Below are 23,932 nucleotides of genomic sequence, written 5' to 3' on the forward strand. Positions count from 1 at the left end.
TTAAAAAATTAAACAGGCAACTACCATATGACCTAGAATTTGCACTCCTGGGCATTTATCCCAGAGAAATGAAAACTTACGTTCACACAGAAACCTGTACATGAATGTTCATCGCAGCTTTATTCATAATAACCCAGGACTGGAAACAACCCAGGTGTCCTTCAATGGGTGCGTGATTAAAGAAGCTGCCGTGCATCTATGCCATGGAATAGTGCTCAGCAATGATTGGAAAGCATTACGGATGCAACAGTTTGGATGAATCCCAGGGGAATTGTGCTGGGTGAAAAAAGACAATCCTTAAAGGTTACACATTCTGTGGTTCCATTTATATAACAATTCTTGAAATGACAAAATTATAGAAATGGAGATCAGATTAGTGGTTGCCAGCAGTTAGGGATGAGGGGTGAGAAGGGAGATGGGTGTGGCAGTCAAAGGGCAGCAGGAGGGATCCTTGTGGTGATGAAACTGTTCTGTATGTTGACTGTCTTAACGTCAATATCCTGATATCTTGATATCAGTATCCTTGATAGCGTACTACAGTTTGGCAAGATGTTACCATTGGGACAAACTGATTAAAGGGTACACCAGATCTCTGTATGATTTCTACAATCATCTCAAAATAAAGTTTAATTTTAAAAAAGTCTTTTGTACACACAGAACAGCAATATAGACAAATAGGGACTCTTCCTGAGGAGAATCATCAAGGTGGTGGGTAGCCTGGATATTGTGTCATGGAGAAATGATCGAAGGGTGTGGGAGGTGGGAGAAACCTGAGGGCAGTACTTGGAAAGCTGCCATGTGGAAGGAGAATTAAATTAGAATAAATGGGTGGGGGCTTGCCTGGTGGTGCAGTGGTTAAGAATCCACCTACCAATGCAGGGGACACGGGTTTGAGCCCTGGTCCGGGAAGATCCCACATGCCACTGAGCGGCCAGGCCCGTGCACCACAACTACTGAGCCTGCGCTCTAGAGCCTTCGAGCCATAACTACTGAGCCCACGTGCCACAACTACTGAAGCCCGCGCGCCTAGAGCCTGTGCTCCACAACAAGAGAAGCCACTGCAATGAGAAGCCTGCGCACCACAACGAAGAGTAGCCCCCGCTCGCCACAACTAGAGAAAGCCCGCGCACGGCAACGAAGACACAAATCAGCCAAAAATAAAATAAATTAATTAAATAAATAAAAATTTTAAAAAAAGAATAAATGGGTGGTAGTTATAAGAGAAGATTTCATTTAAATATATGGAAGAACTTTCTAGAAACTAGTTATGTTTAAAAAATGAGATGATGGGATTCTAAATATCTAGAGATTCTGGCCTTGCTGTTGCTTGAGCATGCTAGGATGCCTTAGGGCCTTTGCACTGGCCCTTGCCTCTGCCTGCAATGCTCTTCCTGTACATATCTGCATGGCTAACACCCTTATCTCTTTCAAGTTCTTCTTCAATGTCCATTTTAAGTCAAGTGGGGGCTTTGGTTCATGTTATCATCATCTTCACTCCAGGCCCTAGGCTGATGAAGCAGGTATCATCTGGAATGTTACTGGCAGCAGAAAGTTGATGGCAGATAGAAAAGAGCGCTCTGGAAGGTCTCGTACCAGAAACCAAATACTCATTTTCACAGTGAGGCTGGGCATTCCCAGAAAAGAGAGTTGGAAATTAGAAGAGTGTTTTGGAGAGAGATTGGTGTGCTGGTGAGTTCCTCTCTGCCAATGGGGGTGTTGGAGAGTTGCCTACTACTCACCATGAGCCTAGGGAAAGGACTCAAAGATGGCCTGCTACGTATGTTCCCAAGAAGTTGTCAGGACATGGAAGACAAGTGTGCAGTGAAGGGTATGCATTTCCCCTGGACCGGGTATGGTCCCAGCATGAGCAGCCCATAAGTGGGGTTGCCTTAGCTCCTCTCCCTACACACCCGCATCTTGGAGAGGTGGCCGGTATGGCGGAAGAGGGGAGAAGCCAACACCGCTCCTCCTTTTCCTGCTGCAAGTGGGCAGCCTGGAGCGGGCCTAGAGTGGAGAAGGGAGAAATGCTTTTCTTTTTAATGTTGAAACTTTTAAGTCTTCTCATCTTAAAAGAATTTTAGACTTTTCCAGAAAAAGTTGCAAAAATCATATAAGGAGCGCAACACAGGACGGAGATCTCAGAGAAAGGGGAAACAAATAGAGCCCTGCAATTTCCCAGTTTACGGGCCTGAGAGAGTTTCCAGGCCATAGAACAGAGAAAGGGAAGCCGAGGGGAGCCCAGTTATCATTCGAAGTTGAGGTTATGGAGCTGGAATGCCAACGAGGCCACAGTTTGAGTACTGGGGAGGAGAAGGCTGCACAGAGTTCCAGAGGTGTGTAGATCGGGAATCTTCAGTAGAGTACAGACCAGCACCTGTGTGTAAAGAAAATACTCAAGGCTGGGGAAAGAACTACCTGAACGGATTAGAGGGAACAATCCTTGGAGGTCCCACAGGGCCCAGATAGTTTCTGTTTCCACTGGCCAGAATGGAAAAACTTCATAAACCCCAAGACATTGCGTAGAATATTCAGAGAGGCATTGCCTCAGTAGTAGGGATTAATTACCCCTAGCCTAAAGGCTGCTCTGATCCCATTTAAAACAAAGCTTAAAAGGAGGCCTCAGAAGGATCAAACTATTGCCAAATAACTGTGTCCCAGAACAAAGCTCAAGAATATTTATAGGAATACAAAAATACACAGTACTCATTAAGGTAAAATTCACAGTGTGTGGCATCTAATAAAAAATTACCAGGCATGCAAAGAAGCAGGAAAAAAATGACCCACAATGAGGAGAAAAATCAACCAATACGAAAAGATCCAGTAATAAAACAGATAATAGTATTCATAAACAAGGATATTAAAACAGTTATTATAACTCTATTCTATACCTTCAAGAAGATAGAGGGCAAATGTGAGACCAGAATGGGTGGTTGATTTAGGGGTGACATAACTGTGAGTTCAGGGATTGCATGCTCATACCTAATGACTTGGTCTTTCCATTCCTATCTATTTGTAAGTGATAGTCTTGTTTGTTCCATCATATATTCCATCTGCAACACGTCGTAGAGGGAAATAACTTATTGTTTTAACTAAATCTTATGAAGTCCACCTTTTTCTCACAATCTACTTGCTCACTCATGGTGTATAATTAAAACATGCTATGGGGACTTCCCTGGTGGTGCAGTGGTTAAGAATCCGCCTGCCAATGCAGGGGACACGGGCTTGAGCCCTGGTCCGGGAAGATCCACATGCCGCGGAGCAGCTAAGCCTGTGCGCCACAACTACTGAGCCTGCGCTCTAGAGCCCGCAAGCCACAAGTACTGAACCCGTGCACCACAACTACTGAAGCCCACGCACCTAGAGCCCGTGCTCTGCAACAAGAGAAGCCATCGCATTGAGAAGCCCACGCACCACAACAAAGAGTAGCCCCCACTCAACGCAACTAGAGAAGGCCCGCGTGCGGCAACGAAGACCCAATGCAGCCAAAAATAAATAATTTTTTTAAAAAAACATGCTATGAGTTTCACCTATATTTCATAAACTAGTATTTTACATATAATCTATGCTTAATGCTTCTTATGAGTTTCATCCACCCTGTTTGTTTTTCTTGTACTTTATGGCAGATTATAATAATCTATGTCCATACAATATTTATAGCATCTATACACAGGTATATCTGTCTATAGACATATCTGTCTATCTACTTATAACATAATGGCAGGGACTTTGGCTGTCTTGTTCACTATGACCTCTGCACCAAGGACAGTGCCTGACACACAATAGATGCTCAAGAAATCCTTGTTGAATTACGACATATGTTAGAGTTTTTCCAAATACATATACTATTGTGCAACCTGGTTGTTTCCCTTTTGTCACTATTTGCTTGGCCCTTGGGTACACTGTATTTTCTTAGGAAAAAAGTAATGAAATTGCCACTCAAGTGGTAACTAAAATATTTACAGTGTTTACAGTGTGAGTCAAAGAACTAACTAGTGGGACCACAACTGGTATGAATAACCAACCTAAAATAAAATGGAGGAAATGAGAAGAACACCTAGATTTAATCTTACCCTTTAGCTACAGTGCCTCTACTCTATTCTTCAATTCCATGTGCCAGTCCAAATGACATCTCTGCACTGGGGCAAAGTGTTTTCCAGGATGTGCACTTAGTAAGGGGCAAGGCAGAGGTAAGAACAAACAATTGTTCAACTAAAAGGAAGACTAACCCAGCATTTTGCAATTTTCTCATCAGTGGGGCTGGGGCAGGGGAGGTAGGAAGGACATTGGGAGAAGGGACTGGGACATGTTTCAGGTGTGCGAATTACTAGAAACAATGAGAAGGTGGGCTGTGCATGCCAACTGCGAGGAAGGCACCTGCTAGCCAGGTTCTTTACTCGGCAGGGGTTGTGTTTAAAGAAAGATATTATTCAAGCCAGAATTCACACCTCCTATGAGTCTCACTTAGTCAGCAGGGCCTAGTGAGAGCTGGAAGAAACATAGGAAGATTGAAGTGCGGGCAACAGCAAGACATTGGCAAGCAATTGTGAAGTGGGCATCTCTGCCCTTCTGAAGGCTGTGCCAGTCATTGAAATAATCTCAGATGAACAGCCATATTAGGAAAATTATTATTATGCATTACAAGGTTACAAAGAAAATGTGTCCTTTTATAGCATCGTACGTTTAAAAAAAATCTTAGAAGTGTTGGAAGTTTTCTCTAGATTCCCTCTTCCTAATTCTGGCCTGTGTGTTTTTTCAGATTTCCTCAGAGCCCATTTTCCATTCATTGGCTACAAAAGAGGTTGCACATTGATATCACTTGTGAAATTGCTAATTTCTACCAGGACAGGAATTAGAATTTCTCCAAAGATTTATGCTGGCGGTTTCTGCTTTCTTTTGGGGGTGAGGTAGAGGGATGGACTATATTATTGCTGAAACATGAAGAGAAGGCAAATTGTTGTTTTATAAGGTAAGTCGTATCCTGCTTGTGTCAAAATGGCTTGTGATATGCTGCAAAGGACACCATCAAGAAAGTAAAAAGACAGCCCACAGAAGAGGAGAAAGTATTTGCAAATCACATATCTGATAAGGGCCTTGTATCTGTAATATATAAAGAGCTTTTGCAATTCAATAATAAAAAGACAAATACCCTGTTTTTAAAAGGGTAAAGGGTCTGAATGGACTTTTCTCCAAAGAAATTATGCAAATAGAGGATAAGCGCACGACAAAATGCTCAACGTCATTAGTCTTTAAGAGAAACGCAAATCAAAATCCCAGTGAGCTATCACTTCACTCCCACTAGGATGGCTATAATCAAAAAGACAATAACAAGTGTTGGTGAGAGTGTGGAGAAGTTGGCATGCTTGTACACTGCTGGTGGAAATATAAAATGGTGGAGCTACATTGGAAAGCAGTGGTAGCTTCTCCAAAGCTTAAACATAAAGTTGCCATATGACCCAGAAATCCCATTCCTAGGTATACACCCAGAACAAATGAAAACCTCTATCCACACATTGTATGATTCCATTTATAGGAAATGTCCAGAACAGCCAAATCTATAGAGACAGTAAGTAGATTGGTGGTTGCCTGGGGCTGAGGGGTGTTGTGGGAGGTGGAGAGAGACTGTTGTTGATGGGTACTGGGGTTTTCTGGGGGGTGATGAAAATGTTCTAAAACAGTATGATGATGGCTGCTCAACTCCACGGATAAACTAAACTATTTAAATGGGTTAATTGGATGGTTTGTGAGTTATATCTCAATAAAACTATTATTAAAAATGAAAACGGGCTTCCTTGGCGGCGCAGTGGTTGAGAGTCCGCCTGCCGATGCAGGGGACACGGGTTCGTGCCCCGGTCCGGGGAGATCCCACATGCCGCGGAGCAGCTGGGCCCGTGAGCCATGGCCCCTGAGCCTGCGCGTCCGGAGCCTGTGCTCTGCAACGGGAGAGGCCACAACAGTGAGAGGCCCGCGTACCGCAGAAAGAAAAGAAAACCACCAAACCCCCAAAACCTTGTGACAACGTCCAGTGCATCCTACCTTTTAAATAAATACAAGTACTACCTGCAGTGGTAATACTACTTTTTAATACTTGGGCCTAAAATCGTGAGGTGGGTAAGATCCAGAGTAAAGAGCCCTTTGGGTTCACAGCATTTCTTAGATCCGGCAGGCAGGCTACTTGGAGTGTATTTTCCAGGCCAACAAAATTTGATGCTGGTGCATCACGGTGCTTTTGTCAAGGTCACAGTGAAAGTCAGGACAAGCGGGTCTCCAGGGCATGAGCTCAGGAGGGCCATGCTCTTGGCAACTGGGGACAAGGAGTACAAACTCAGAGGTATTTTAAATAAGCATCTTATCTCGATTCTGGGTTAACACTACATCTGTATTTAGTTTGGAATTGAAGATTTACATCCAGCTGGCGCTTTGAAAGAGCTTTTACTCTGCTTGAAAAGCCTCAAATTGTTTTGAGGGGAAAAAATGGGACTCCTAAGGCTGGAGGGACGGCAACAACAGCAAAACCCTGAAATTCGTGAATCCGCCCTTCTTAGGGCGCTGCCCGGGGGAGGCGGCAGGGGGCGCCCGGCGGGCTCCTGCCCCGCCGCCCTTCCCGGACCTCCCCCCGCCCTCCGCTCGCCCTGACGTCCGAAGACCCCGCCCCTCCCTCCCGAGCCTTCAAAGGGCGCTCGGGGGCTGCGGGGCTGGAGCTTCTGCATGTAGCCGAGGGGCCCCGCCGTCGCCTGCCCGTCGCGGGGCCACCGGCGGGCGCTGGCTTCCCCAGCTCCCTTCCCGCGTCGCAGGAGCAGGTGCCACCGCCGCCGGCCACTCGCGCGGAGGTGGGACAAGGAATGGCGCGCAGGGACGCCACATGGAGAGCGGCGGCGGGGCTCCCCCGGCTGGGGAGCTTGGGGTGGCGGCCGAGTCCGCACAGTGCCCGCTGCCGCCGGGGGACGAGGGCGCGGCGGGGCCGGCGTGGCCGCTGGAGCCCGAGGGGGCGGCCAAGGGCGAGGGGGCTGGAGGCGAGGGCGGGGGCGGGCCGCGGCGGGCTCTGCGGGCCGTGTACGTGCGCAGCGAGAGCCCCCAGGGTGGCGCGGCCGGCGGCCCCGAGGCGGGGGCGCGGCGGTGCTTGCTGCGGGCCTGCGAGGCCGAGGGCGCCCACCTCACCTTCGTGCCCTTCGGGGAGCTCGACTTTGGGGAGACAGCCGTGCTCGACGCCTTCTACGACGCAGGTGAGGCGGTGTCCCCTTTCGCCCCCCACCCCATTCCTCCCAGTTTTCCTTATCTTCGCCCACGCCACCGAAGCACCATCTCTTCCTTCCCATACTAGCACCAGCTGACTCTTTTTACAGGACCGCCCCACCTTTTGGGGAGGGCAGAGTAGGTAGCCTTGTACCCTTTACAGGTAAGAAAACAGAGGCCCCTGGCATTCATAGTTCTTTATTCTTCAGTTTTCTTAAACGTCAGATGATCCAAGAAACAGCCTGTAACCCAGTCGAGGCTGAGTTCCCCGCCCTCCACTAGTTATTCAACTGTTAGTTTCTCACTCCTGTGGGTCCCAACCCTGGCTACACGTTAGAATCACCTGTGGGAGCTTTTCAAACTCGTAATGCCCAGACTGTATCCCAGACCAATGACATCAGAATCTGAGGCCTCAGGATTGTCGAATGCTTCCCACATGATTCCATTTTGCAGTCAAGGGTGGGTAATGGTCTATTACAGTGGGGGACGGGGGAAGGGGGCGTCTCTTAGAAATGCCCCGGTGTTCTTTTGCACACTTAACACAGATTGACAGTGGGGCTGTGCTCTACTACCAGTGTGACAGATATATTTTATCCTGTAGTGCACAAACATTCCCGGCTTCAGGATCTCCTCCGTTGCCGGAACGGGACACTCAGCTCACTGTAATAAGTGTGCCAGAAGAACCCAGCCTTAAATCAGTACTTTTGATTGGCACGAGTTCCTCCAGGTGTGGAACTGATTGTTGCTTGGCTGTTTTCCTTACCGAACCTTTGGAAGCTATGTGACAAGCCTCTGGCACTTGGGTGATATTCACAAGCATTGTGGGACAGTAGTTCACCTGGGAGACCCTGTGCCTTGGTTTCTCCACTGGTCAAACAGGAGTAACATGCCTGCCCTAACCCCAAAAGCTTGTGAGAAGGTAAATGGCGGCGGCCACACCGTGCTGATGAGATGGTAAGCTAGCTTTATTACCATCCATTCTTTGCCGGGATCTGTTTTCTGCAGAGCAAATCCTCCCCAGCTGGAAGCTGTTTAACAAGCTTGTTTAAACAAGTGGCTGGTGGGCCTTTGAAAACACTCCCTGGATGTTTCTGACCACTCAGAGTAGACTCTTCAGTGCAACATCTTTTTTAGAAAAGTTGTTCAGGAGCCCATTTCACCTGGAACCACTCGGTTTTCTCGACTTCTGTTCATTCTCTGCTGAAAATGGAGTTTGAACAGACTCTTTGAATGGTTAAATGTCCATTTGGCCATTAGGCACAGCTGTAGCCTCTTGCCTGCTGGTGCCGACTCTGAAACTTGGCGTGCAGTGGCTTTGCTTCTCTCTCTCTCTCTGTGTGTGTGTGTGTGTGTGTGTGTGTGTGTGTAAAACAAGCCTTCGTTCTGGGTCCTCATTGCCTAGAATTTTCAGCTGCAGTGTGTACCTCCGTTGGTTGACCTTGGCCTGGTCTTGAATAAATCGTTTTTCAGTACATCATCATAACCAGTAAGTTCTTTTCATAGGTTTGACAAACAATATACGAAACTCCAAGAAGTCGGTTCACGGATTTAAACAGACACCACGCCCCCACCCCGGCTTCCTGATCTCTGCCATTCACAGCTTTTTGGTGTCTCCACCAAAAAGATATAAATCTGTCACTTTGGCTTTTTTGTAGAAGTTCTACAACCTTGCTCTCCAAGAACTGTTGAACTGTCCCAGGTGTGTTTCGGGCGGGCGGGGGGATCGTAGATGTGAAATTTAAGCACTTCCCATCTCCTGTTGTCATAATGAGTCAAGGCTGGGTTGGATCGTGTTTTCCATCTCCTTGTGCAGTTTTATGTGGTCCTTTGAGGGTCTGAATGGGAGGTTATGTGTCACCGGTGCCTGGGTGATTTGATGGGCTGCAGGAGAGCTATCAACCCATGCAAGGGGGCACATGGGCGCTGTTGTGAAAGAAAACCGCCGTAAGCCATGAGGGCTGACGAGCAGCTCATTGGCTTTTTTTTAAAAAAAAAATTATGGTAAAGTGTACGTAATATAAAATTTGCCGTTGAAACCATTTTTAAGTGTGGATTTCAGAGTCATTAAGTACAGTCGCACTGCTGTGCAGTCATCCCCACTCTCCATTTCCAGAACTTTTTCATCATCCCAAACAGAATCTCTGTACTCCTTAATAACTTGCCACTCCTCACTCCCCCAGCCCCTGCTACCCACTGTCCTACCCTCTGTCTCTGTGAATTTGACTCCTCTAGATGCCTCATATGAGTGGAATCATACAGTATTTGTCTTTCTGTGACTGACTTATTTCACTTAGCGTGATGTCTTAGGCTATGGTGAATAATGCTGTAATGACCATGGTGGATAAATTTCTGTTCAAGTCTCTGCTTTCACATTTTTGGGTGTATACCGGGACGTGGAATTACTGTGTCAAACGGTAATTCTATGTTTAATTTTTTGAGGGACGTTCTTTTTACTTTTAGCAGAGGTGGCGCTCATCTCTGTGTGCCTTTGGCCCATAGAAGGACCTGGTTTTTTGTTTGTTTCTTTTGGATTTTTTGTTTGTTTGTTTGTTTGTTTGTTTTTAACATCCAGCATCCATCCTCAAAGATGAGAGTCTCAAATTCAGTAAAGCTATCAAATTCAGCAAGTGAGGGTCCATCACTCGGTTACTTCTAGGATTTGGAGAACAAAACATGTCTCTCTTTTTTTGTTTTTTAGAAGAAACCGCCTTTTCTGAATATGCCTTGGCGCCTTTTGTTGAGGTGCCCATTTCTCTACTTGAACAGAATTCATAGTCACGACTTTAGCTAATGTACTGTGTGTGTTGGGTGTGTTTGCACAGAGCAGCTTCGTCGGGTGCGTGCTGTGTCTCCCTCCTGGAGGTTCTCAGTGCTTGTGAATGTATGGAAAACTCGGACATCCTACAGGAAGGAAACCTGGGTAACTCTGTCTCATGCTTTCCCAAACATCTTGACCACAGAAACTGTTCTCCCAGGATGCTGTAGTTGAATACATTTATTGTGGTTATTGAGTTAGCTATTAACTGCTCCAGTGACAAGAACGGCCCCTTTGATCAGGACCTGGGACTCAGGTGAGCTTCCCATACCTGATGTGCCTGACTCTGCCTGCCCTCCCTCCTCTCTGAGCCTCACATACATGCTACTTTCCTGACTCGGGGGCCCTGCTTCTGATTTTTTTCACAGTGATTTTAAACGTTGGGAGGTATTGCCACCTGCAGCAGGAAATCCTTGCATTTCCTGAACATTGATTAAAAGACCAAGACATCAGTCTCCAGGTTAGTTACTTGACTTTGCTGTGTCCTGATGATTCCCCTTTTCTGGCAAGAGTCATTTGGAGGATACAAAGTGGCAGAGGTAGCTAGGTGGTCAGGAGGTTGATTCTCCTACTTGTTGCTGGGAAGCAGGGACTACATTTTCCAGCACCCTTTGAGTCTATGTGGGCCATATAACTAGTTCTGGCCAATGAAATGTGAGTATTAGTCATGTCTGTCACTTTGGGCCAAGGCGTTGGCATATTGGGCCAAGGCGTTGGCATATCTGTAGATCTTCTCGTACTCTCTCATCCCTTTCTGTGGTCTCCGTGGGGCCCTTGGAGGCTGGCTGTAGAAGATGGCAGTAGCACATGATGGAAGGTACCTGGATCCCTGAACCACTCTTTTGAGGATAGCTGTAGGACCAGGATCATCCACTTTGGATTTTGCATAAGCAAGAGAGAAGCTTTTATTTAGTCAGGCTCCTAAGACTTGGGGGTGGGTTTTTTTTTCTTTTCTTTTCTTTTTTTTGCGTTACGCGGGCCTCTCGCTGTTGTGGCCTCTCCCGTTGCGGAGCACAGGCTCCGGACGCGCAGGCTCAGTGGCCATGGCTCACGGGCCCAGCCGCTCCGCGGCATGTGGGAACTTCCCGGACCGGGGCACGAAGCCGTGTCCCCTACATCGGCAGGCGGACTCTCAACCACTGCACCACCAGGGAAGCCCTGGGGGTGGTTTTTATAGTGGTAAGAGAGTGCAACTTGGGTTATGAAAATATAGCCCAACTGCTAGAAAGTTGTCTCCTAGGGCATGCCTTTCCAAGAGAAAGTCAGGTCATGTGTCATCTCATGTAATGGACTGTCACTGGTAAAAATATATGCCAATCGTGGGGCCCCTCACTATGCTGCTGTGGGCCAAGAAAATGGAATGGAAATGCTTGGGCCATCAGGTTCATACCAGCCATGGGAGGAGACATTCTAGCTTCTTCCCTGGTTTCACTGGTTTTGGAGGCTAGGTAATTTTTTCCTTTTGTATTAAATGACACTGGAGTGATTCTGTTAGTTTTTAGCCAACAGTAAGATTGGGATTTTTGCAACAAAAAAGGATATATAATGGTTTAAAATAAGGCCAGCTCTAGTTCCATTCTCTGCCCTTCATGTGGGTTGTGTCTCGCTTCACCTTCTATGATGTTATTCATGGATTCTTCGTTCGCTTGATGCGTTATGTGGCATAGAGCGTGCCCACCAGGCTTCCGTAGAGTCTTCCACATTGCCTAATCTCCTTTGCAGTTAGCTGGGGTTCTTTTGACGAGTGCTGGCCAATGAAATGTGAGCAGCATCAACAAGTGTCACTTTGAAAGCGACTGAGAGTTAGATGATACGCCGCCTCCATCTCTCTTTGCCTCTGTCATGGCAAACTTGAAGGTTGTGTGTTCAAGATGGCAGTTAAGCCCCTGGAATTTGGGGGATTTGTCTGATGTGGCAGCATCGCGTAGCTCATCCTGACTAAATATAGCTTGCTGTGCGTTCTGCTAGAAATGCCTGAATGTATCTCTCAGCTGACTTTAATGGGCTTAATCCACAGGTGCATTGGCTCCTGCTTAAGAAAGAGACGTAGGGTCTTCCCCGGTGGTCCAGTGGCTAAGAATCCACACTCCGAATGCAGGGGGCCCGGGTTCAGTCCCTGGTCAGGGAACTAGATCCCGCATGCTGCAACTGAAAAGGTTCCGCATGCTGCAGCTAAGACCCGGCACAGCCCAATAAATAAATAAATATTAGAAAAGAAAAGAGAGAGCGAGAGCGACTTAAAGGTGTCTTAAGACTTCTAATAATTTGGTGCATACCCTTTCCTCACCATTCTGGAAAATGCACGAAGTTCCAAGGAAGACAGTCCTGTGGACACATGGCTGTGGTGGTCGTAGAATGCACGTTTGGTGTGCCACCTATACATGGTCAGGAGACTGGCCAAATCTATCAATAGTTCCAGCAGAATGTAAGGGCAATATTAGACATTGCCTTCCCTTATGTAAGTAAACTTTGATGAGTGAAATCATCGATTTAGCAGTTCAAGTCAGAAACCTAGGAGTCATTCTTGACTCCACCCTGTCCCTCATGGCCAAATCCAGCCTGTTGCTTCCAAATGGTTTTCAAACCTGCTTCCCTTCTCTCTACCAGGGAAGTTTGCCTCTGTCATGGCAAACTTGAAGGTTGTGTGTTCAAGATGGCAGTGAAGCCCCTGAAATTTGGGGGATTTGTCTGATGTGGCAGCACAGCCTAGCTCATCCTGACTAATATAGCGTGCTGTGCATTCTGCTAGAAATGCCTGCCACCATCTTGGTCCAAGCATTGGCTTCTCTCACCCAGCTTACTGTCAGCAGCTTTGTAACTGGTCTTTCAAGGTTGGGCCAATCTCGGTGCATTCCAGTCCATGTCATCTGCTTAGAAGCCACCGTATCCTGGCACCCTCCACCACCTGGCAGTCCTCCTCTGCCCAAAGCTCCTTCAGCCTTCACATCTCAGGTCTTCACAGAAGCCTTCACGAACTTCTCCCGCCCCCCATCAGTTGTACACACACTGTGGTTTTCTTTCCTAGCAAGTAACACAATTGCGATTAAATAATTATTGATTTAATGGTTGATCTTCTGCCAGACAGTGAACTCTTCAATGGCAGGGAACCAGATGCACTTTTCTTTGCTACACTTTGAGTGTTTCCTAGGAATATGTATCCAGCTCCTTTTTAGAATAACTCTCAGTGGACACAGATGACACTTGGTTTCTCCTGTCGAGATGAAGCAAAATTTGTTGGGCACCCTCAAAAGGAAATCAGAATGTGGTTTCCTATAGAAACCAAGGTGAAAATGGTGGCCAGGCATAGTGCGATTGTGATTTTATTAAAAAATAAGGTACATCGTAACGACACATTTCTGGGTGGTACATATCTAATAGAAGAGACTAGAAGAGCTCACACCGGCCACACTGGAATGGAAACAGTGGTTTGGATTGTGTGCTGGGCAGACTGGTTCTTGTTGTTTGTCCACATGTTCTATAATGTTTATTTTCTATAATATAAATGTGATTTTATTTCAAGCAAGTGCAATAGGAGATTAAAGATGGGGCTGTAAGTCAGAAGCCTTCTCCCACTTTTCCTCTCTCCCCACCAGCCGGCTCAGGCAACAATGACTGTACACCCAGGGACCCGTGCACACGAGCCGCTGGCCGGACCTCAGCTGTCCTCTGCTGCACGTGGCTTCTGGCTTGCTCAGAGGGGCCCTTCCCGGAGCCTCCTTCCTTTTGAACCACTTTTACTGCTACTGACTCAGCATTGAGCCTGGAACTTTCCTCAACTTTTAGTCATGTGAACTGACTGATGAGAGAAGCATTGCACCTGTAGCATTGAATTGAGGCATTGCTGTTGGAGCCTTGAGTGCATACAGTGGGTAGATAGATACTTGTGGACTGGACCACTGCATTACTGGCTGTATATTATTTGTTATGCAGGAAAATGCATGTTCAGTTCCCAGTTGTCAACTTACAGACGTATTTTTGGAATACAAGCCATAAACTATCTTTTAAAGCCTTCTAAGTATCAGGCTTTGAGATAGGTGCTGTTTAAATCCTGGTCAGACAGTGTAGGCGGGAGAGGACTGAACTCTTGAAAAGCAAGCTGGAAAGCTTGTTGTTTCCCAGTCCCTTGAACAGGTTTTGAGCTATTGGGTGTGACAGGGCTTGCCAAAAATGCCTGGCGGTTATAGGGGCTTGGTTGGCGGTGGGGAGTTGTAGAGCAGAAAGGAGTCAAGCGGCAGACCTTGGCAGGAAGCAGAGTTCACTCAGGAGCTGGGGCTGCGGGAGGGCAGCCCAGCGGCCAGGCAGAACTGGACACGGAGGGGCAGGGGGAGAGCGGGAGCATTCGATGTAAATGATTTTTTTCTTCAATTTTTTTATTATGGAAAATTTCAAGCATGTGCATTACGCAGCTTCAACAATTATTAATATTCTGCCATCTTTATTTCTTCTTGACCTCTCCCCACCCCGTACTTGATTATACGTTTCAACATTGTTAGTATAAAAATGTATATACATTGAAATGCACGAATCTTAGTTGTACAACCTTGAGAAACGGCTAAACCTAGGTAAGCAAATCCTATCACAATATAGTTTCCATCTGCCCAGAAAGTTGCCTTATGTCCCCTCCCACTCGTTCCCCTTTCCACTCCCATTCCTGGCCCCGGGCGATGACTCTTATGCTTAGATTAGATTTGCCTTTTCTAGAGTTTTGTGTAAATGGACTCAGGCAGTGTGTACTCTTCAGTGTCGGGCTTCCTTCACTCAGCGTGACTTTTTTGAGATTCATCCGTACTGTTGCTGTTACCAGTAGCTTGTTCCTTTTTAATGCCAAGTACTATTCCATTGCGTGAATATATCACAGTTGGTTTAGCTATTCTCCTGTTGAAGGACGTTTGGGTTGTTCCCAGTTTGGGGCTATTATAAATCAAGCTACTGTGAACATTTGTATGTAGGTCTTTTTAATGGCAAATGTTTTTTATTCCTCTCGGGTAAATACCTCGGAGTGGAATGGCTGGATCAAAGGGTAGGTGTATGTTAAACTATTAAAGCAGCTTCCAAACTTTTTTTCAAAGTGGTACCATTTTATATTCCTAGCACCGGTACACCAAGAGTTCCCGTGGCTTCGTACCCTCACCAGCACTTTGTATTACTGGGCTTTTCTATTTTGGCCCTGCTAGTTGGGGGGTGTGGTGGTTTCTCATTATGGTTTTAAGTCACCTTTCCCTGATGATCAGTGATGTTGAGCACCTTTTCATGTGCTGTTTAGCCATGCAGACACCTTCCTTTGTGAGATGTCTGTTCAAGCCATTTACCCGTTTAGTTGGGTTGTCATCTTATTATTGAATTAGAAGAGTTCTTTATGTATTCCGGATTCAAGTGCTTTGTCGGAAGTATATTTTGTGAACATTTGCTCCCAGACTGTGGCTTGCTTATTCATCTACTTGTGACATTTGATGAGCAGAAAATTTTAACTTTGATTAAATCTAATTTAGGCTCTTTTCCTGTTAAGTTTGCCTTCTGTGTCCTGTCTAAGAAATCTTTGCCTACGTCCAGGTTGTGGTTTTGAGGCTCCTCTTCTACGTGTTCTTCTGAAAGCTTTATAGTTTTAGCTTTTACATTGAGGGCTGTGATTCATCTCAAATTCAGTTTGACACAGGTGACTTTGGATAAACCAAGCCTGACACCTTGCTTTAAACATCCGGGAGATGGGTCTTGCCCCTGGATGAGTACTCCCAGGACTTGGAGTCTAGCTGGCAGGACCATGGCTGCCTCTCTTTCATCTCACCATCCAGGAACGTGTATGAAATGCAGGTTGTCCTTTAGGCAAATTGCCTTTCTGCCTTCTGGAGTAAAAAGTGACAAAACAGATCCGTGATGAAACTTTACCAACATGTGTTCCATCGTTGTATCCCACTGCGCCCAGCAATACGAGTGGCAGAGGGGAAAGGACATTGGCTTTACGGATCAGGTTTTAATTTCTGCCCTGTCATTTATAGGCTGTGTGACCCTGGATAACTTACTTAACATCTCTGACCCCCATTTAACAAACCTTTAGGTAGAGATTCAAGCAAGTGCCCTGAACTTAGTAAGTGCTCAGTAAATGTCAGTCCCCCATGTCTTTGCCTTCCTTTTGCTCCCAGCAATAAACACACCAGAACCTCAGTATGGAAGGAAATGTGCTCTGTGAAATAGTAAAGACTGGGGGCTCACATCCTTTGGACGATCATCCTGTTGTAGGGTCGTGTTATAGTTCTGCAGTTGGTTAAAAAAAATTTTTTTTCCCTAAGTTTTGAGGTTGGAGATCCATGCTAACTCCATTCCTGGTCCTGTGCTGCAGAAAGGAGGTGAGAAGGCACAAAACCCCGCTTTGTGATGAGCTCTTGATTTTTCCTTCTAATTGAGGTATAGCATATATACAGGAAAGGGTACAGTCTTGTGTACTGCTCTGTGACTTTTCACAAACTGTACACACCATGTAACCCAGCACGTGGATCAAAAAAGACAAGTGAATGCCGACAGCACCTCAGAGTATGATCGCTTCTGTTTGCCAGCCTGGCCAGGAGTAACAACTATCTGTCTCTAGAGATTTGTTTATTCAATATAAATGGAATCGTGTAATGCTGGTTCGTTGTGACTGTCTTCTTTCACTTAATGTGTTTTCAAGATTCATCCATGTTGTGGTATGTATCGGTACTTCATTACATTTTATTGCTGAATAGTATTTTGTTGTATGGATACACCACATTGTATTTTTCCATCCTTCCGTTGATGGGCTTATTTTCAGTTTGGGCTGTTGTGAATAATGCTACAAGTTTTTGTGTGGACTTGTGTTTGCATTTCTCTTGGGTATACACCTAGCAGTGGGATTTCTGGGTCATATGGTAACTCTAATGTTCTCTTACAAGTTTTTTATTGTGATAAAGAAACACATCATAAAATTTACCATCTTAACTGTTTCTAAGTGTGCCTTTCAGTAGTGTGGTACATTCATATTGTTGTGTAACCAGTCTCCAGAACTCTTTCATCTTACAAAACGAGAACTCTGTACCCATTAAACCGCGATTCCCCACTCTGCCCTTCCCCCAGCTACCAGTAACCACCATTCTACTTTCTGTCTCTGAGTTTGACTACTCTAGGTACGTTTTGTAAGTGGAATCGTACAGTATTCTGGGTGTGTGTGTGGCTGGCTTTTTTCATTTAGCATAATGTCCTCAAAGTTCATCCATGTTGTAGCATGTGTCAGAATTTCCTTCCTTTTTAAGGCTGAATAATATTCTGCTGTATGGATAGACCACATTTGGTTTATCCATTCATCCATTGATGGACACTTGGGTTGCATCCACCTTATATTTAACCTTTTGAGGAACTCCTTTCCAGAAAAATTTTCCAAAGCAGCTGCACCATTTTACGTTCCCATCAGCAATGTGTGAGCGTTCCAATTTCACCACATCCTCACCAACACTTGTTATTTTCTGTCTTTCTTTTTAAAATTATAGCCATCCTAGTAGGTTTGAAGTGCTATCTCATTTTGGTTTTGACTTGAATTTCCTTGATGACTAAGGATGTTGAATGTCTTTTCATGTGTTTATTGACCATTTGTATATCTTTGCAGAAATGTCTATTCAAATCCTTTGTCCTTTTTTTCAGTTGGGCTATTTGACATCTTGTTGAGCTGTAAGAATCCTTTATATAATCTGGAGACATAATCCCTTGTCAGATATACGATTTGCAAATATTTCTCCCGTTCGGTGATTTATCTTTTAACTTTCTTGATGCTGTTCTTTAACGCATGAGTTTTTAATTTTGAAGTCCAATTTATCTGTTTTTATCCCATCTGTGCTGTTTCCTCTAAGTTTTTTTAGTTTCTTATTTATCCTTTCAGTGTTTCTTTATGTCCGTTGTCAGCAAGCTACAACCTGCAAGCTGGCTGCCTTTGTTTTGTAACTAAAGTTTTATTGGAACGCATCCATTCTCCTGTGGCCACTTTGGGGCTACAATGGTGGAGACTGTGTGGCCCACAGAGCCGAAAATATGTACTGTCTGGCATTCTTATTCTCCCTTTCTTACTTAAAAGGTACCAGACCAAATACAGTTTAGCCAGGACACCTTTCCAAATCAGAATATGGGAATCTTCCTTATTCTTCTTTATAGCTGAATAGTACTTCATTGGGTGGATGTATCATTGTTTATTCTACCAATACCTTTTTTACGGGACACCTGGATGTATAGTTTTTTGCTACTAAGCTGCGATGAATAACTTCATACATGGGCCATTTAATACATGCATGGGTGTATTTGTGACTAGGTAGCCCAAAGTGGTATTTGTGAATTAAAGAATAAATGCACCTGTAATTTTGGTAAACAGTGTCAGGTTCCTATCTGTGGGTTATACCATTATCTTTCTTTACAGCCTCAGTAATAAAATAGGTTGCCAATATTTTAGACTCTTGTTAACCTGATGGTTGAGGGATGATATCTCAGTTAGTTTTAGTTTGTATTTCTCTTACTCTGAGCAAAGTTGAGCATATTTCCCTTTTTTTCTGAGCGCTATCTATCTATAACCCTCCCCCCTTTTTTCCTATTGGTTTATGGGTCTTTGGGAGAGGGTCTTGATTTCTAGGAGATCTTTCTTTTTTATTTAAATAAATTTATTTATTTATTTTTGGCTGCATTGGGTATTCATTGCTGTGTGCCGGCTTTCTCTAGTTGCGGCGAGCGGGGGCTACCCTTCGTTGCAGTGCATGGGCCTCTTATTGCGGTGGCTTCTCTCATTTGCGGAGCACAGGCTCTAGAGCACAGGCTCAGTAGTTGTGGTGCACGGGCTTAGTTGCTCTGCGGCATGTGGGATCTTCCCGGACCTGGGCTCAAACCCGTGTCCCCTGCATTGGCAGGCGGATTCCTAACCACTGTGCCACCAGGGAAGTCCCTAGGAGATCTTTCTGCATTTGGGCCTAAACCCTTTGTCTTTTTTCTGTTGTTCAGACTGGATCATTTCCATTGAACCGTCTTTAATTTCACTGACCCTCTATCATCTCCATTCTTCTTGTGAGCCCCTCTAGTGAGTTTTTTCTTTTGCTTATTAAAATTTTCGTTCCTAAAAGTTGCATTTGGCTCTTTAGTTGTTAAGACTTTCTATTTTTTCCATTCTTTTCAGGAGTGTTTACCCTCACTTCTTGGAGACTTTTTATAATAACTGCTTTAAAGTCATTGTCAGATAATTCTCATGTCTGGGTCATCTTGTCATTGGAGTCTGTCCATTGTCTTTTCTCATGTGAGTTGACATTTTCCTGCGTCTTTGAATGCCAAGTAATTGAGGAGCCTATCCTGAGCATTTTGAATATTATTTTATGAGATTCTGGCCCTTGTTTATATCCTATGGAGTCTGTTGATATTTTTGCTTTAGCAGGCAGTCGGCCTAGTTGTTTCAAGTTGCCAAGGTCCGTTTCAGTTGTGTCAGTTCTGACTTCAAAGCCCTTTTAGTGCTCTTCAGCTTTGTGATTTCTCTGGTTAACTGGGGCTGCCTTTTCAGTCCTGTGGCCAGTTATTCCATTCGGCCTCACACTTCCCACAACTGGGCCCATGTCTGAGGCCAGGCATTCAGAAGGAGAAAAAAAAGCAATGGAGATTCACCGCCACCACCCTTGGGACCACAGCTCCTTCAACTAGAGCAAAAGATTCCCCTCTCGGAGTTCCAGGCACCTGTGGGCCCGCTCTGCCACTGACTGTCTCTGCTGTCACCACTGCGGGATTGCAGGGAGCCTGGGGGTACAAGAGGACAAGGAAGAGGAAGACGTAGAGAATTCCCTCACTCTCTCTGAGCATTAGGAGGCCCCTTTCCTGCCTTTTTCTAGAGGGTTTCTCCTGATGCTCTCTGTGTCCGCACCTAACGCCCAGTTCTGGGTTTCAGGCTGCCTTTAGGCCAGGCTGGGGGAGACTGGGGGAAAATGTGGAACTGGCTGTCGATTTGGTGGTTCTCTGAAATCTAGTCGTCTTCTCCAGGCTGCTTGCTACCACTTACTTTTCACACTCCTAAAATAGCTATTCCATCCACTCTGTCTAGTTTTTATAGCTGCATTCATGGAGAAGACAGGGTGGGATGTATTTATTCCATCTTAACTTGGAACCAGAACTCAAACTTGTACCATTAAATTTTGAGGTGATTTTTTCACACAGCAGTAGTAACCAGAATATGATAAAATATCTCTGCATCTTACCAAGCTTACCAGTAAGCAAAAATAGCCTCAATGCCAGCTGCATTGTATCAGACCAGTTCTGTCCATACCTGATACTCTGTGTGACTGTTAAGGTTGGGGGGCAAAAGAAATAGAAAAAATGGAACAAAAGGAGATGGTTGACATGATAAAGGTGCTTGATTGGCCTCCAGTGTATCCCTCACAATTGGTTGTGAGCTGGGAGCAAAGACCATTTTGATGTTTAGAATGACCATTGGATTGTCGTTGGATCTCACAAGGCTAAAGTTTCAAGACTTGGTGGGTGGGTTCATTAAAAAACGTGTTCTCTGTCTTGAGAATGAAAACCTTGCATCCAAAATACTTGTTCTTGCTAAGTAATTTTTGTAAAGCCTGTGGCTAGTGAGGCATGCTTGATGCAGATCATAAGGGCTGCATATTCATTCTCAAAGAACCACCTAAGAAAAAGGAAACGAGTACATGGGGGGAAAAAAGGAAATTAGAAGGCTTAAAGAGAAAGAAAAATGGCCCCATATCTAGCAACGAGTCACCACCATCACCACCACCAAATGAACTCAGTTGCCCTCCACAGGCTGTGGGGATGCACACCACTTGGGAAGCTTAGAGCGCAGAATGGGTGAAAACTCAGCAAAAGGGCCCGGCACCTAGTGATGACCTTGAAGGAGCAGTTGATTCTGTTAAAAAGAAAGAGGGTATCGTTGAAGTAGATGTAAAAGCCAAGGGTCCTCTTGTGTTGACTGGTGGTCATTTTAATGAGACGATTAAGAGAACAAATTAAGAAATTTCCTACAATTTTGCCAGTATAAACAGGAAAGCTCAGCATTACCCTCATCACAGTGTGCAGTAGCAGTACATCAAGTTCTCCTTCTCTAAAGCTGCCCACATCTTGAAGGTGATGTATGACACAGAACTTTTGGAAGAGGAGGTCATTAGCTGCTGCTTAGAAAAGCCTTTAAGAAATATGTCGCAAAAAGTTTGCCAAAGAGAGTCATGTCAAAGCAGATCCCTTTATAAAAGAGTGGAAGGAAGCTGCCGAAGGTGAAAGTATGAGGTAGTATAGTCAGAGGCTCCCAGGGAGCCCGGAGGCGAAACTGTGAAGTGTGGCATCACGGATGATGATGGCGACACTGTTGCCATTTGAAGTGACGAATGCACCCTAGTTTGCAGCATAATGCTACACAGTTTTTTTCTCTTGTTAGTGGAAGAGCAACATATACGTGACTTAAATTATGCTATACTTTATATCACAGATACTTCACTGTGAGTGGTCTGAAATTAAGCCCAGTGAATCCATTCACCTCTGTGAGTAAACATAGTTTGCTTATATATGGCATCTTTCTTTTGAAAAAACTGGTAAATGGACATATCTCAATTGTACTTATAAAGTATAAAAATGATTTATTTTTAGGTCATTCTTACCAAAAAAAAGATACTAGAAAGCAAAATATGGGGGACAGGATATAGTTTACTGACGTCCCCACTCTCCCCCAACCCCACTCCCAGTTGAAACTTAATACTCCAAGCAACTAGTACCCATCCCACATGGCACTTGGTAAGGATTTGTTGACTTCCTGACGCTGAATTCGTAGGCTGTCTCCTCCACTTCACAGATTCTTTCCATTGACCTGCCCTCAAGTATGTTGGAATTGAGCAGCAGTGGATGAAGTAAGATCTAAATTCTGGTAGGAGTTACTAGAGGTGCCTCCTGTCCAGTAAATCTAGGCTCTGTTGTTTTTAGGTGGCTTTTAGATGGCCAGTGTTGCCATAAATCCAATCAGATTTTTTTTTTTTTTTTACAATGTCTGTAGCAGGAAAATTGTTCTAAAATCTAGTTGTTTTCATTTAGGCACAGCCAACCTTACTTATATTCATTATTTCTTATTTTCCGCTGGGAGCAAGATAGGCTTACAGATAACCTGGAATATATTTAAGGACTGGCATGAGCCAGTACAGTCTCAGGATTACTATATGGTAAGTCATTTGCCATCATATCGTTTCACTGACGAATGCTTTGCTTTGGAAATCAGATACTTCTTTTTTTCTTTTTTTTTTTTTTTTTGCGGTACGCGGGCCTCTCACCGTTGTGGCCTCTCCCGTTGCGGAGCACAGGCTCCGGCGCGCCGGCTCAGCGGCCATGGCTCACGGGCCCAGCCGCTCCGCGGCATGTGGGATCTTCCCGGACTGGGGCACAGACCCGTGTCCCCTGCATCAGCAGGCGGACTCCCAACCACTGCGCCACCAGGGAAGCCCGGAAATCAGATACTTTTAAACCACAGTAGAAAGTTTACTTACTTACTAAGTAAAAGTTTACTTTACTTACTAAGTAAAACTTAGTAAGTTTTACTTACTCCTTTTAAGACATTTCAATAAAATAATGTTCAAAAGTTTTTAATGAACTAAAATCCTATACATCATCCGTCTTTCTTGTTTTATATAAACATGTAGTGAGATCATTATAATTTATTCTTAAATTGTTTGTTTGAAGGGCACTTTGCTTTTAAATTCAGATACTTTCCTGCTAAGAATAGATTTGAACCTTGGCTTTTTGCAGTCCCTGATGGCATATCGCTTCTTAAGGTTTGTTCAGCCAAGATAGGTAGAGGGTGTATGTGGGGTCCACGGTCACGGAGGATGGTTTAGTTTATGCAGGCTTTTCCCCTGAGACTGGCCTACGTCAGAGGGAACTAGAAGGTAATTAGAGCACAGGGTGCATTTGTCAATGAAAATCTGAATTTGACCTCTTCCTTTTTTTCTGTGATCTGTTTGCCTAAGATTGATAAATAAACTGTTTTGCCCCTCCCTCCCCTTGGTGGCTCAATTTCAGAAAGTGAGTCCAATAAGTAGTAAGCGTCATCTGGGCCCTGGGCAGCACAGGACTCTGCCATGCCCTAGCTGTGTGACCTTGGGCGAATCTGTTACTCTCTCTCTGCTTCATTTCCCCACCTGCAAAGTAGAGCCAGTTACCAATGCTGCCTGCCTCACAGGGTGGTTCTAAAATTCAACCAAGATGTCTATGGAAGTGTTTTGTAAATGGCAGAGCAAGTGACTGCTGTGATGATTAAAGCTTTTAGGAAATTTATAGTCCCTTTAGGGAAAAAAAACCCATCAATTCTGCATATATAATAAAAATTCCAATCTGGCATTTTATCATATTTATCATTTATAATCTACTAACTTAGTGTCTTAAAAGTTCTAAAAGTAAGCTGGTCAAATATTGTGGTAGAAATTCTGCAAGCAAACTCAGTCAGTTGGCCCGAGTGACAAATGTCGGGCAAAAAGGTCAACTTTGGGTTTGAGGTGTTTTTACAATTGAACGTGAGTTACTTGGAATTTTTTTTTTGAGTGGCAATATCAATCTGTCCTGTTTTTTAAAAAATTTTATTGAAGTATAGTTGATTTACAATGTTGTGTTAATTTTAAGTGTACAGCAAAGTGATTCAGTTATACATATATCAATTCTTTTTCAGATTCTTTTCTCACATCAGTTATCACAGAATATTGAGTAGAGTTTCCTGTGCTATACAGTAGGTCCTTGTTGGTTATCTGTTTTATAGATATAGTAGCATGTATATGTTAATCCCAATCTCTTAATTAATCATTTCCCCCATGTTTCCCCTTTTGTAACCGTAAGTTTGATTTCAAGATCTGTGAGTCTGTTTCTGTTTTGTAAAAAAGTTCA

At 44.6% G+C, this 23,932-nt stretch overlaps 1 protein-coding gene across 1 annotated transcript in view; it reads left to right on the forward strand.

Annotated features, from left to right (window-relative positions):
- The first annotated feature begins 6,859 nt into the window (after positions 1-6,859).
- The window catches only part of MAP3K15 (mitogen-activated protein kinase kinase kinase 15), a 148,575-nt gene continuing 131,502 nt past the window's right edge, over positions 6,860-23,932 (forward strand). The window contains 1 exon segment of the mRNA XM_060291968.1: positions 6,860-7,220. Within this exon segment, the coding sequence (XP_060147951.1) occupies positions 6,860-7,220 (361 nt within the window).

The sequence above is a fragment of the Globicephala melas genome, chromosome X, assembly GCF_963455315.2.
Source record: "Globicephala melas chromosome X, mGloMel1.2, whole genome shotgun sequence".
Classification (NCBI taxonomy): domain Eukaryota; kingdom Metazoa; phylum Chordata; class Mammalia; order Artiodactyla; family Delphinidae; genus Globicephala; species Globicephala melas.